At 39.3% G+C, this 15,177-nt stretch overlaps 1 protein-coding gene across 1 annotated transcript; it reads right to left on the bottom strand.

The window, feature by feature from the left end:
• Positions 1-2,352: 2,352 nt before the first annotated feature.
• Positions 2,353-5,574, bottom strand: LOC311251846 (cell adhesion molecule CEACAM20-like; the record flags this gene model as incomplete). The annotated part of the gene is made up of 6 exons (XM_084344491.1): positions 2,353-3,019; positions 3,178-3,414; positions 3,747-3,992; positions 5,026-5,289; positions 5,388-5,447; positions 5,544-5,574. The coding sequence occupies 6 exons, from the start codon at positions 5,572-5,574 to the stop codon at positions 2,883-2,885; spliced, it is 975 nt and encodes a 324-aa protein (XP_084200617.1). The 3' UTR covers positions 2,353-2,882.
• Positions 5,575-15,177: the final 9,603 nt, after the last annotated feature.

Raw genomic sequence — 15,177 nt, 5'->3', positions numbered from 1 at the left:
AATCCAACTGCACTTCCATTAAACTATGTGGTGATGTGATGTTCTGAAGATGAACTGCTTGAAGATGGAAGTGTATTTAAGAGACTTTGCCCTGTTTGTCCGTCCTGTGTTGTTTTATGTTGTTATATGCGGGGCATATAAATGCAGACAACCCAGTGAACATATCCCTGAAAAAGCACTTCTTATTGTTGAAGTAAAATTTAATTGTGAAATCTCAAATATTGAACTGTTGAAAATCAAAATGTGAGTAAGTAAGTTGTAAGTTTTTGTGCTTTTTTACTGGACTAAATATTTCTATATTATGTCCTGCAACACAAATATACATTTACAGTAGTTATGTTGATGTTATTTTATGTTTTACATTGTTTGTAATTCAACTTTTCAATTTAGAACGACCTGATCCATTTTTCTGCATAATGAGATAGAAAGTTTGTATGTAATATGTGTGAAATATTGACTTCAATGTGTGTTTTTTACAATACATGAATGAATTTACAGTGATATTTGTTCAGTCTTTGATATTTTATTCCAATAGAAAATGATGAAGTTTATTTGTATACTTAGAACTGTGGATGACTAAATCCATGAAACCTAAATGTAAATGGAACTCAAGAGTTGAAAAGTAAAACTGACATGAAAACTTTTAAAATAAAATTAAGTCTTTTATACTGATTAAAGAGTTTCATGGTGTGTTAAAACTACTTTTGTTGGTTTCCAGACCAGGGGGAGTCATTGGTGCTACCTACTGTCCCCGCCTTCTTCTACTTGTGTCTCACACAAGAGCTGATGGTTGACATGGCGGACTCCACCATGACCAATAACTGAAAGACAGCTGAACATTTATTAAGCTCTGATCAGAGAAGAGTCACTTCTGCAGAGTCAGCATTAAAGTGTGATGTGGAAATCTGTGCCCTGGGATTCACAATCCTTGCGCTCAGATTTTGCCCTCCTCTCATTGATCAGCACAGCAATGGTGATATTGATAGTGATCAATGAACAATAAAGATGATGACAACGAATCCATTTAACTGTATATGAGCAAAATGATCTATTTAACTGATCGAACCGGACAGGTGATACTGTATGTCTTTAATATCAATACAGTTTGTAATAAGCTGTCACCTCCTACAGGTTGCATTGGCTTGATGGGCACTTCTTACGTAGCATACGCTCAAGCTGCTCTCACAGCAGCTCAGTAGGGTTGAGCTCTTTGCTTCTCTGCCTAGAGGGCCAGCATCCTGAAGATGTCTCTTCACTGTTGACGACAAACCAGAGATTATGATGACTCTGAGGCCCTGACCTGTCTTCTTGCCCAGTTGTGCTTTTAAAAACAGAGAAGTGCTTTGAAGTCTTCAGTTCCAGTGATTTCTTAACACACCTGATGCTGAGGGAAAACTGGTCAAGGGTCAACCAAAAACTGCCAAAAAACCAGTCTGCAATGAATTAGAAGCTGCTGGAAGACAGGTGACATGTACTTTACAAGTGGATGTAAACTTTTGACCATGACTATATGGATATATTTCCAGCTAAAATAGTAATTTACTACAGTAATAATGTCTAAACTGTATTTCTGATCAGATTAATGTTAATTTAATTGAAAAGTATATTGATTTTCTTTTGAGCAGTAGTGTAGACAGTATACTGTACGTCCATCCCAAATGATGTAATCAGAACCGCCCACATACTTACATGCCTCCTTTACGTGGGCATGTCAGGCATTAACTATGTTTGTTGGCCATAAAAGAACAATGGTTACATGTATGCTTTAATAAAAGCGTACATTTACATTTGTGCACCTTTTTAAATTCTTAATTTGGTGATTAAAATGTTCCTTTTGCTCCTCATCAGGTGCCGCCTCCTCACCACTCATCAGTCTATCAGGGCTTGACCAAAACAAAATACTGGTTCTGCAGTGTAACTCTACAGGCTGTAAAGGTTTCTGTTGTTCAAGACCAAAATGAAAATTGAAATCAGGGACTGTAAAATGCCAGTTCGAAGGAAAGAGAGAATTATGTTTAATATTGTTGTTCCTGTTTTGAGACAAACATCCACTGACTTCATGATAACTTACCAGAACTGTTTGGAAGTTTGCTGACTTTCCTTGTAAAACATGGCTTTGTGTACTTCCTACTGAGAAACCAACCTCCATTATTAATGCCCAACATTTAATTCTGAAACTGAACTTTTACAAAGAAAACAGTTGAAAAATACAACTCAAGATAATTAAATTCTCTACGTCTCTAAAGTCTCTGGTCTCTCACTACGTTCACCTTTCTGTTATATATCTATTTCATTATTTCAGCTTATTAGTTAAAAACACAAACTGGGTTGACGCAGTAACACAGCAGATGGTTTAATGTGAATATTTAGACAGGCTGACTTCACATTTCCTTATATATATTCGAGACACATCTGACCCTTCAAGCTACTCAAACCATGAACTATTTGTTGTGTCCACCGAGCCTCCTGAACGCCTCGTCTACATACATACAGACGTTTTCTCATGAGGTTTGTGTCTGAGGAGCTCAAATTATCACCAGCATCTGTGACTCTAAAACAGAACCCAGAACATTTACTGACTGAGAGAACTGACATGTGGCTTTGTAAAAATAGTCAATGCATCAGTCAGTACCGCTGTGGCTTTTAAACCTTGTCTGAGCGTGAGAAAGTCAAACAGCCACTGCAAGACTGAACACGTAGCACAGAGAAGCTCAACACCAAACTGAAACTATGATAAAAGTAAAAAACATGAAGATGAAATGTAAAACAATCTTTCTGACTGTCTCAGACCCAAAGCATGATGGGGGATCATAATGACTAAACCAGCTTCCAAGACTCTGTGTTGGTCATTTATCAGTCCATTACTTGTATACAAGTTTGAGTTATTTGAGTGTAACTCTGAGTTTCCCACAGTGAAGCAGTCCCACCAGCAGCAGCAGCAGAGGCACCATCAAAATGGTGAAAACAGTCCTTAAGAGGAGGAGGACATACAGGGAGGGACATGTCTCTCTTGGCTCTTCTGTAAGGACAAGAGCATATATCTGCTGTCAGAGCATGGCAGCATTAGCAGGATGTAACAGGCTGTCTTTAAGGGCTGCTGACAATCTACTGGGTTGATGTTCTGCTCTTAAAATATCTATTTTAGCTATTTTAATTTTAATCATTTGAATGTTTTACCTCTGTCTGCCAACCAGCTCTCGAGTGATTCTCCAACATCAGACATGTTACACTTGTAGACTCCTTCATCAGACTTGGAAACAATGTGGATGGTCACGTCGCCTTCAGAGCTGCTCCCAAAGAGGAGGACACCTTCATGGACACCAGCTGTGAGGTTGGAGGAAGTCTTCTGGTTTCTACAGCGCAGAGTGACCTTGGTCAGAGGGAGGACAGGACTCTCAGGGGTCACAGATCCAGCTGGAAAACAAAGGTTGGATAGCTGTTTTCTTACGTTGTTACACTCATTTAATCATGTTGTGGGAATTAACACAATGGTTTATCAGTTTCATGTCTTCTTTAGCTCTCACTATTGTTCTTACACAGTCAGGCGATAATCTCATGGATTTCAAGCAATGATTTATGATAGAAAAATTAACACACCAATGACAGTGATAATGAGTTGGTGTTCTGCTTTTTAAAGAACCATTTGAAGGAGAAATCAACATTCAGTTGCGCTCCGGTGGCACTGCAGACATGCTTAACATAATTACAGCTATTATAACCTGACATAGTGCAGATTATAGTTTCACCTTTTACAACCAACCAGCTTCCAGGTGATGCTCCAAGTCCAGGGATGCTACACTTGTAGAGGCCTTCATCAGACTTGGAAACTCTGCTAATGGTCATCTTTCCTCCAGGACTGCTCTCCATGAGGACGTCATCTTTGTGGAAATCAGCTGTGAGGTTGGAGATAGTTGTCTTGCTTCTGCAGTGCAGAGTCACATTATGTCCCTCCATTAAAGGAAGAACAGGACTCTTCAAGATCACAGGACCATCTGAACAACATGTTATAAAGGGGGATAATTTATACAGGTAATATATAGATATATAGGTATAATAATACAAATTAGCCCTATAAAGCAGTGTCGTCTGCGTAGTGATTGATATTAACCAAATGTTAAGATGTGCAAGATAAGTAAATATGAATGTTTAACTAACACCCAGTCAAGATGATTAGCATGGAGTACGCAATAATTTAACACAGTGATGGCTAAACTTTTGGAAGTGTATGTACACGTATCTGCCAACAAAAGCCAAATGCAACGTGTTTTATAAATACTAAACTAAGCACTGTTATACATAAGAATATTACAATTGTTTTGAGGTGGTTAAGCAGCTATTCAGAGCCTTAAAAGTTGGTTGGTATAGGATAAAGCAAGTACAGTATTATCTACGGATTTAAAACAATCTGTAAGCAGTCATAATGTGCTTAACAGGGAAAATGTATCCCAGACAAAGACTGGGGTTATGTTTAGACAACAAAATCACTTTTTACATTACATTACATTTACAACTTTACATTTCACCATGGACACATTCAAAATGCAGATTTGAGGATAACTCTGGAATTGCGAGGAAATGCAGATTGACGATGCCTTCATATGGAGCGTGTGAGAGGCTAGGTTTCTTTATAGAGAAAGGCTATTTTGGATTGTCGTCAATGACTTAATTGAAATTTCTTGGTAACTCTCTTTCTACTATTATTTGTCATTTAATGTAAACGTGGGCCCCTCAGGAGTGTGGTTGACTTTCACCACCATAACAATATTTAATCTGCAAGTTTCAAAAGACAGAAAAGTAAAGCAACAGGCTGCTTAAACAGTAATTACCATGTCCCTATATATTTTTGCTGACTGTAAAAATATACATTGAATGAAATAATCTGTTGATGACATGAATTCATAGTGTTGCTGATTGGAGAGCACTTGAATTCACTTCAGAGTTTCACGCTGCAAATAAGTGACCTCAAATAATTACACATTTGAAATAGAGACACTATGCAGTGACTTTAGAAATACAAAGACATACCAGTGACAGTGATGTTGACACTGTTGCTCCTCTCTCCCCCCGCAGTCTCACACCAGTACTCTCCACTGTCCTCTGAATAGACTCTTTCAATAGTGCAGGAAGACCCTGTTGACGTCCTCTTAATATCACATTCTGGATCAAATTCCTTAGCACTCGTGTTCCCTCTCAGTTGAGTCAAACCATCAGTCTCCTCACAATGAAAAGAGACAGGCTGGAATTTGAAGTGCTGCAGACTGTTTGGAGTGATACGGAGAAAAACTGCATCTGAAACCAAGAAAAAAATGTTAGTGTCTGCATGTAAAGAGTAATAGGACTGGAATTTAATGATGAGTATCTTTCAGAATTTTCTATTTCTCACTCACCACTTTTCTGAGTATAACTGTCCTGAGCTTGTGTCCCCACCAGAATAAATTCAAGCATCACTGGATAAAAACAGAAGTAAAGTTAAATATCAGACACAGATGGTTTGATCTACAGGATTTAAAACTTAGAAGAAAAGAAGAAAACCTGAGACTCACACAGTCTGAAGCAGAGCGATGTGACCTCCATGGTGTCTTCCTGCTGACTGACTGTCAGAGTGAAATACAACTGAAGTGTGTTGGTGAGAACTTCCTCTTCCTGTGCAGTTATTTCTGATGTTGATGCAAGAGCTTGAGAGAGTCACAGGCTGTGTCTCAATTCAGGGGCTGCAGCCCTCGAAGGGTGCATTTGAAGGCCAAGTACGTCACAACGCTGCGCGAAGGCTGTCCCAATTCGAAGGCTCCTCCAAATGCAGCCCACAAATGCAGCCTTCATTTCCCCTTTTCGGAGGACGCACCGCTACTATCTTTCACGGCCTCCCATATCCCAAGATCCTTTGTGCGCTGCTCAGTCCCGAAACAGAAGAGGGAAAGAAAGAGAAAGTGGCGACATCAAGTGGCGCAGACATGACATTCAAATTTAAGTAATGGGTTTATACTAGTTTTTTAGTCATTTGAACACCCAACGCCAGATATGATAAACTTCAAGGGACTATAAAACCTCCAGATGTTAACAGTCAGTTAAAATACGTGACGCTGGTGATGCTATGGTAAATATAGTTGTTATTCACCAATGGGTTAATGTTTATTTTGTAATGTTGATAATTCAGTTTAGATTTGACACATTGTACACACCCGTCTGATAGATTTGAACCAAAACAGACTTTAATGCATGAACACCTGGTGACGCAACCAGGAAATACTCCGGAGGCTAGACCGTCCCATTTAACAACGGTGGACGAGGCGTTCAAAGACCTGTCCAAAGGACCCGGCCCTCATGAACCGCAAAGGCTAGGTCATTGAAGGCTGCAGACCCTGAATTGAGACACAGCCACAGTCGCTTTAACCTAAAGTCCTTCAGTTACAGACACTCACTCAAGAAAGATCTGAACCTGCCCCTGCAGTTGGCTCATGAATCCTTTAGTTAGCTTAACCTGGGGTGGCTGAGTCTTTGTGTAAGACACTAAACCACATATTGCTCTGAATTGTTAAGCCAAGCTGTGCACGGCAGCTTGCTGCCATTGTTGTGTGAGTGAAGCCTGATTGTGAAGTGCTTTAGATAAAACCACTGTGTCAATGCATCCTGTAACTTCACTTCTGCAAGAATCCCAGAAAGCTTCTTTGCAACTAAGCTCAACATAAATTCTCCCAGTGATGATGAAAGTATTCAGGTCAAAGATCCAGTCAGATCTACTGAGGAAACAGTAGTAGTCCTTTTAATGTAAAATAAATACTCAATAACAAGTAAAACAAACTGTAAAACTCTGCTTAGGGTAACATTTAAAAAGACAGTCAGGGTTAGTCACTAACCTTTATGTTACTATACGTCATGCATAATAATCCTTCATGTATTAAATTAATAATGGAACTGCTACGACAACTTCTGGCCTCAAGATGTCCTTGTAGAGCACGATGAATCAAAAAGTTGAACAGAGAACAAGAGGCGTGTCATCAAAACTACTGTTGGTAAAATCTGAATGGAGGAGTGTAAACAGTAACTGTCTAAACCACCACAATTAAAAACAAAGGCAAGACTTGAATGAATGAATGAATGAATGAATCATGTCAAACAAAATGACTCTCATTTCAGTCACGTACTTTGCATTAATGCTGCACGCACAGTGAAAAAATGCTATATCGAGCAGAATAAGAGATAAACTGAAAATACTTATGTACGGTGGCCCTGACAGTCTAAACACAACATTTCACAACAATGATGAAGTCATTTCTGACCCCTGCAAAGAAGCTGGAAGTTTCTTCAGGAACATCTGCCTCTTTAAATTGCTAATACTACTGGTGGTTTTAATTGCAGCTGTATAACTTTATATGAGTGAGTCTGTGCTGACAGGCTCAAAGTTCAACCATTGCCATAGACACTAATAGTTAAACTGAGCTTAGGAAAGCAGAGCCACTTACCATACAGTGTTTATAGTTGGTCTTTATAAATGATCATGTTTGAACATTGTAAGTTTGAGTCTTTAATTAGAATTTGTAATAATGAAATAAAAAACTTTGGTGCACACTTTAAATAAACTGTTTCTATTAACTAATGATTTTGCCAAACAGGAAGGCTTTCTTAATAATGTTGTTTGGATAGTGAATCTTGTTCCACAAAAATAATATGAACACATAAAACACATGTAATGCAGAGTGGTTGGCCGTTGATAAACCAGAGTGAGATAAAGTCGCAGCCTGTCAGTGATTTACAGACTTGGGCTGTGCAGTCTGATAAAGTAAGCGACATTATGCAGCAGGTACGTCGTCTTCTACATTTCTTTTTGGCTATTTTATCAGTTTTAAACTAAGTTGTGTTCCCCAATACTAAGTCACTTTACAGATCTCTTTACCAGTCTTCATTTAGAGTTATGGGGTCTGTAGTAATGCTCTGTAACTCTGCATGACGTCCGCGTTGTCAAAAGTGAAAGTTTAACTTCAGTTCATGGTGTCATTATATGTTTTGACTTTAAATCATGAGTAATGAGATATACTGTCATTGACCATGTTTCACAGATGGCGGACTGTATGTAAAATATGTCTTTTTCCTTGGTATTTACCCATTTTGCTTTAATGACAGCATGCACTCAACCTCCAGTAGTTGTGTCAAAGCTTTGAGGTGTGTCTGGGCTCATTATCATGCTTCACAACAAAGATATAAACCGGAGGGTGTAACATGTCTCTGAAGAATGGAGTTGTGCTCTTCTTGGTCAGTCCATTTTGTGCCAAAAACAGCACCCGACTTGAAAATTCCCACCACCATGTTCCACTGTGGATGTGAAGCTCTGTGGTATCTTTCTCTCTCCTGTTTGTCTCCTTACATTGACCCTTCTGTTACTGACACAAATCTAGAACTGGGATTCATCAGTAAATGGGACTTTTTTGTATCATCCACTGTGAAATTCTGGTATTTATCAAATTGTTTGTCCTTATTTCCATCCTAAGAAGTGGTTTAGAAACTGCTCCTCGTCCTCTGAGACACTACAAGACATCTTTCTTTAGCCGATTGGAGTCTCGTGTTGTTTATTTAGTAAATTCTGTATCTGTGACAAAGTTGCTTTTCTAACTCTCAGTGAACTCAGCTTGATGTATTGATCTTCTGACGGTTCGGTCACTTTGCCTCTACAGTTTCTGAAAATCCAGTTTCTGGAGTTTCTTGCACTGCCCCCTCAGAAACCTTCAATCCATGATTTGATGCTGTGGAAGCCACTCCTAGAATAACAACTTGACCTCAGAGAATTTTATTTACTTTGCTGAGGCATTACTGTTTTAATGTTATAGTTATTTTGCAAAAAAACACCAATTCCAAATCATTTTTCATTGTACAGTCTAACTAGTTTATGTCGATTTTTTTCCCCAGAAGAATGAACTGCAATGTTCATTCAGACGCCTCAGTTTGTTCTTCCATCTTCTCCTGGCACACTCATGTACAGGTAACTCATACACAAATGCACCCTCAACAAATCATATCAATAGACACCTGTAGAGCCTTATAAATTTTAGTAGCTCTCACCAATTGGTTCCCATGCAGTCTGATACATTAAAGGGGTAGTCAGGAATATCCTAAAACAGAGTTGAGTGAGAGGGCTACACGCCAATAAATAGTAGGCTAAAGACTGCTGTAAAGACCTTTTGGGCATTGTTACACTTTTCTCTGAAGGTGAGAATAATGTCACAGTTGAGTTGATTGTGGGCGTATAAAGCGCCATCAGAGACTGGAGGTTTGCATGAAAAGGTCTGTGTGTGGTTAAGTTAATGCTGATTGAACACTTTGGTTCTAGGAGACATATTATGCTCATTTTCCTGGTAATACTACTAGAGTAGATGTAGATGAATAGATGTTTGACTGTAATCTTGTTATCTTTCTCAATGTATTTTTCTCATGTTTACAATGGTAACATTCTCAGTTTGCATGTAAGTATGCTAACGCTGCTAACTACTAATAAAGTACTGCTGAGGCTCATAGCAATGCCATCATTTTTGCAGGTAATTGGTCATGAACTAAACTACTGGACCAGTTTTGACCTGATGATGATGGAAAGTTGAAAAACTTTAATAATCTCTCTCAGGTTTCTGCTCAATGTCCTTCATTTACACTCAACTTGTTTCAGATTGAGGCTCTGCTGCTATGAGCACAGTACAGTGGTGGAGAATGTAACTCGTCCTGACAGAATAACCATATGTGTTTCTTTCCAGGTCAGTCTCAGGTAATTGCTCCATCTCAGCCAATAGTAGCAATAGTTGGTGATGACATCATTCTGCCCTGTCACCTGGAACCTGAAGTGGATGTTGTTGCCATGACGTTGGAGTGGACAAGATCTGACCTGAATCATATATTTGTCCACGTGAGGCGTTCCAGTCAGGATGTCGGACGTATCCAACATTCATCATACAAAGAACGAACATCAGTGTCCATCGATGAACTGAAGCACGGAAACGTTTCACTGAAACTGTCCAGAGTGAAACCTTCTGATGCAGGAAGATACAAATGCTACATTCCAAAACTGAACACAGGATCTGTCGTTGAGCTCAGTGTGGGTGAGTGGATATGTAATAATCTAATAATCTGGACATATTGTGAGACACAAGGTACAAAGTTGTGACACATGTCAGTTAAACCAATCAGTGTCATCTCTTGTTCCCTTTAAAAGCCAGGTCCACCTGTACCTCACACAGTGCCACATGACATGTGACCATGGTATGGCCTGCTTGTGGTTCAGATAAGTTGTCTGGCTGCATTATGTTCTGTATTAAGTGTTTATGCAGGTGTGTGAATCACCTTCACTGTTTAGCATTAAAGCTAAACTGTAGATATATGTACATAAATCTGATGATGCTTCGGACAACGGGACACACCTCATGGTACCAGGGCTGTGTTGGGTCAACCAGGAATCTAGTCACCCTTCCCTTGATGCTATATGTGTGTAACATTGAGGGTTAACCAGCTAGTTTTAGCAAACTTCAATAATACGAGGCCTGAGGCAAACTTTTAAAAGGTGATGTTGTTCTCTCAGAAGAGAATGATCATCTTCCACTGTGTCAGTTAAAACCAAACAGCCAATCAAAAGATTATGGTCAACATTCATAAAGTCAAAGGAAAGATATCAGTCGCTGTGGATTATTTCTGCGCCCTCGAAAGACTCAAAAGTAAAACTGATGAGCGAGCATAGACCGTGAAACATGAGTGTTAAGTAGTTGCGCTCAAAAGGGCCAAGCTGGCGCTCCTCACAGCCGTGTGCTCGTGGAGCAAAAGTGCTGCTCGCAAAGAAAGTTTTACTCTCACGGATCATGTTCTGTGTGCTCGTATCACATGCATGCATCTGGTCCAGGGATGAACTGTTTGTTGGTCAAATAAGAGCCAATGTTACGTAAAAGACTGATCTGCTGGTGAGAAACAGCAAACTGAAGGTCAAAGAGACTGAGTGGTCCAAAGAAAATCAGTTTAAAGGCAAAACTACTGTGATTACATGTTTCACCACATTCAGTTATTACTGTAGCTTTACAGTTGTACATTTAGATTTGTGCACTTTTTTAACTATTGGTGATTGTATTACTGACACCTGTTACAAACTTTTACCTTTGCTCATCATCAGGTGCCGCCTCCTCACCAGTCATCAGTCTGTCTGGGCTTAAACGAAACAAAGCAGCAGTGGTTCTGCAGTGTGAGTCTACAGGCTGGTATCCAGAACCTGAGGTGTTCTGGCTGGACACTGAGGGAAACCTCCTCTCTGCTGGACCTACAGAGACAGTCAGAGGTCCTGATGACCTCTATACTGTCAGCAGCAGAGTGACTGTGGAGAAGAGACACAGCAACAGCTTCACCTGTAGAGTCCAACAGAACCACACCAACCAGATCAGAGAGACACACATACATGTTCCAGGTAGTGAATTAATGATGTGATCACTGTTTTAGATTCAAACAGCAGGTCCAGTTTTCTATAACTGCCATGTTATTCTGTGTTTTATCATTTCAGATGATTTCTTCGAGGTTCAGTCCAGTTCTACTTCTAACACAGCTGGTTTGGCTGTTAGTTTGGCTGTTTGCATCCTGGTTATTCTGATTCTTGTCTTTGTTGTGTGGAAATGGAGACAAAACAAAATCAGTGAGTCAGAAATTAACTTCATTTATTTGTAAATGTCTGACAGGTTTTATACAGAATAGTGAAAACACTGTTAGTATCTTACAGGATATAGTGCTGATAAAAACAAATGTGGTCGTTTATCTACTTTTATTTCCACTAGTTGTCTTAGTTTTATCACCCATTACCTGATTGTAGTGTCTGATATGCTGTGACACCTTCCTGAAATAAAGTAAAAGTCTTTTATTTTACTGCCTTTGTTTTCACACAGAGACCAAGAGCAGCCACGGAGAAGAAGCAGAGAGACAGCAGCTCATGAAAAAAAATGTAAGTAAACAGACAAGAAAGTTCCATCTTTCATCTTTTCCTCTGAACTTTTGTTTCAGCCTCCTACTTGTTTGTTGTCAGTTTAGTTTCCCTGTCTGAGTCCAAGTCACTTCCACAACCAAGTCAAGTAAAGAACAGGTTGAAGACTTGAGACCAGAATGATTTGACTTGATTCTTTGACGGACAATCACCCAGAGTTGCATCAAATGCTTTATCTATCTATCTATCTATCTAAACAATACTACAATAGAGGCTGTATGTTCATGTCTGCACTCAGTGGAGAGACTCAAGCAGGTGGTTTCATTCAAATGCAGCAACATGAAGAGAGTTTTTGGTGCTTTGTCTCGGACTGAGTCTTAAATGTTGCACTGAGAGCAGACAGGTGAAAACATCTGTCTCCAGATGTAAAGTCACTGCTGCTCAGTTAACTTTTCTGTTTACAAAAAAAAAAACTGACAAAATGCAACTGAACAATGTCAGTTACCAGTGTACAACCAGTGGATGAGTTAAATAGACTAATTATGGAGCAATCAGCCTGTTGTGATCTACAGATCGTTAGCACTGATTGTCACAGTGTGTCTGCAGCTGCTGTTCCCTGTAAGAAAAGCTTCAGTTCACAGATATATGTGATGAATCTGCAGCCTCTGACTTGAGGAGTGACTCAGCATCATTAAATCACAGCTGTTGAGCCCTCTAGACTGACACATGCACCTCACAGCATGATATTATTCATCTGTGTCTTCTAAATCTGTCACAAACAGCTGAAAATCATAGTTTCTATTGATGCTTTGCCACTTAAATGTTTCGTCACCATGAGTTTCAAAGCGGAGCATCACAGGGAAGCAAAGATGATCCCACTGCTGCTGGTGTCTCATCTCAGAAAGCACTCTGCAGTGCAGGCAGGGTGGTGGCTTTAGGACAGGTCTCTGAGTAGTCTTGTCTGAGGTATGATGTGTGTTGGTGACGGCGATGAGGTCAGAGCACGATGTCTTCTCTTCACTGACAAACCTGTTGACCGTGACTCCATCATAGGACAAATGAAATCAGTGGTTAAACTTTGCCTTTGCTGAAGGAAAAGGATGACAGTTATCAGTCTGCATGGCCTCATGTATGGTAACACATGTAATCAGTAGCCAGCCTCTGATTGGCCGCTATGCACATGACTATTTAAGTGAAAACACGAGACAAACTAATTTTCATGACGTGAGTTTTACTGGTCAAACTTTCAAACACAGGAACAGTTTGAGTGTTTCTGTGTCATTTGTGCTTAAAATCCAAAATCAACAACAATCAGACTCATTTAATGAGATGATAATAATAATGTTTTTTTTTTACTTCTAACAGTGTAACAAAGTGCTGTACATGGTTGAACCAGGATTAAAACATGTCAGGAGACAACGAGGCAATTAACATCAGATCATTGAAATAATACTAAAGTAAAGCAGAATAATAAAAAACAGATATTACATGTTTGAAATGTGTTCATAAGAGGCCTTTTTCAAGAAAAAAACAAAACAATTATTCTCTAGTCATTCATTTGTATCTGTTCTTCTCTTTCAACCCAAGTTAAAGGAGGAGCAGCAGAAGTTAAAGGAGGAGCATCAGAAGTTAAAGGAGGAGCAGCAGAGGAGGCAGGAAGCTGAGACCAAAGTTCAGACCCTGGAGGAGGAGCTGGAGAAGTTAAAGGAGGAGCAGCAGAAGTTAAAGGAGGAGCATCAGAAGTTAAAGGAGGAGCAGCAGAGGAGGCAGGAAGCTGAGACCAAAGTTCAGACCCTGGAGGAGGAGCTGGAGAAGTTAAAGGAGGAGCAGCAGAAGTTAGAGGAGGAGCTGCAGATGAAGACCAGAGAGGTTTGGATTTGTATTCTTCTCTGAACTTTATTTTCAGCCTCCTACCTGATTCATTTTCCTCCTCCTTCAAATCTGTCTCCTCACATTTGTGAGTGTTTTTATCTGCTGTCTCTGATAAACACAAGTGTGTCAGCTCTCAGACTGAGAGCAGAAAGACTCAAGTCCTTCTCAAAACACAGGAACAGTCTTTAGAGATCATCACATGTTCATTTATTCTCTTCCTTGTTTAATTCAAGTGCAGAATGAATCAGAGCTTCACATTGGACTGATTGTGTAAAACATTAATACCAAGTCTCTGATCTAGTCTTTCTCCATGTCTCTCTTTAACTCCCAGATGGAGGGAAACCCCGATGAAACCATGAGGAAGCTCCTGCAGGAGAGACGGGACAAAGAGGAAGCTCAGAGGGACGTGAAGACGCTGAAGAGTCAGTTTGCGTCCAAGAACACAGAGGTTAATCTGATCATTATTAACTTCATGAATTCAGATGACTCGTCCACTCAGCTCTTTGTCCCTTCACATGTTACTCTGATTTGTCTCCAGCCGTGTTTGTCCTCAGTTCTTAAACATCACAGCTGAACTTTTTCTGCTTCATTGTGTTGAACTGTATTCGTTTAGTTTATGATAAAAGGTGAAATGACAAATATCACAACAGGCGAGCAGATAAATCAGGTCGAGTCAAAAGCAGGAGTGAAGTCCAAAACCAGAATGTTATGTCGTGTTTAAGATAGTTTATTATAGTATAGTTTTATTTTTACTTTTTTATTGATTTGTTTGTTTGTTTGTTGTTGAGATAAAATACAACAACAACATATTGCAGAAGACTTTTAGCTCTTCACTGAGGTGGATTGGCTGATATGAATCTATAAACTGGTTTATAATTAAGTTGTAACTGAAGCGTGTGCACATTAACACATTGTTACCACATTATCACTGATGGTTCCAGTTTGACACAGATGGATTATTTTACTCCTCTTTCAAACCGTCTGTCTTCTCTGGACAAGATGTTCACATTGTTGTCCATTGATTTTCTACCCATTTCTTTGTTTTTAGCCTAAAATCTCATAATTATGTCTTTTTTAAAATCTTTTAGCTCATTTAAATGAATAACAACATTAAATTTATGATATTTTTAATTTCTCCTCAGAATCACGAACGATCTTCAATATGTGTAAGATGTTAGTTGTAGTGAAAGTGGTCCTATAGTCCTCAGTGTTTACAGTATGAATCTACTGAAGTTCACCTGAAACACAAACAGGTGTCACACTGAATCTGTTTATTATATAAATGTGATGAAGATCAGATTGTGTTTCTGATCATCAGTTAAGAACAGCACTGATTGTTACAGCTTGTATTTACAGGATATATTTACAGTAGAAATGTGCTC

This window comes from Pagrus pagrus (genome assembly GCF_965226575.1).
Source record: "Pagrus pagrus genome assembly, chromosome: 22".
Lineage (NCBI taxonomy): Eukaryota > Metazoa > Chordata > Actinopteri > Spariformes > Sparidae > Pagrus > Pagrus pagrus.
This window is presented reverse-complemented; position numbering and strand designations above follow the sequence as displayed.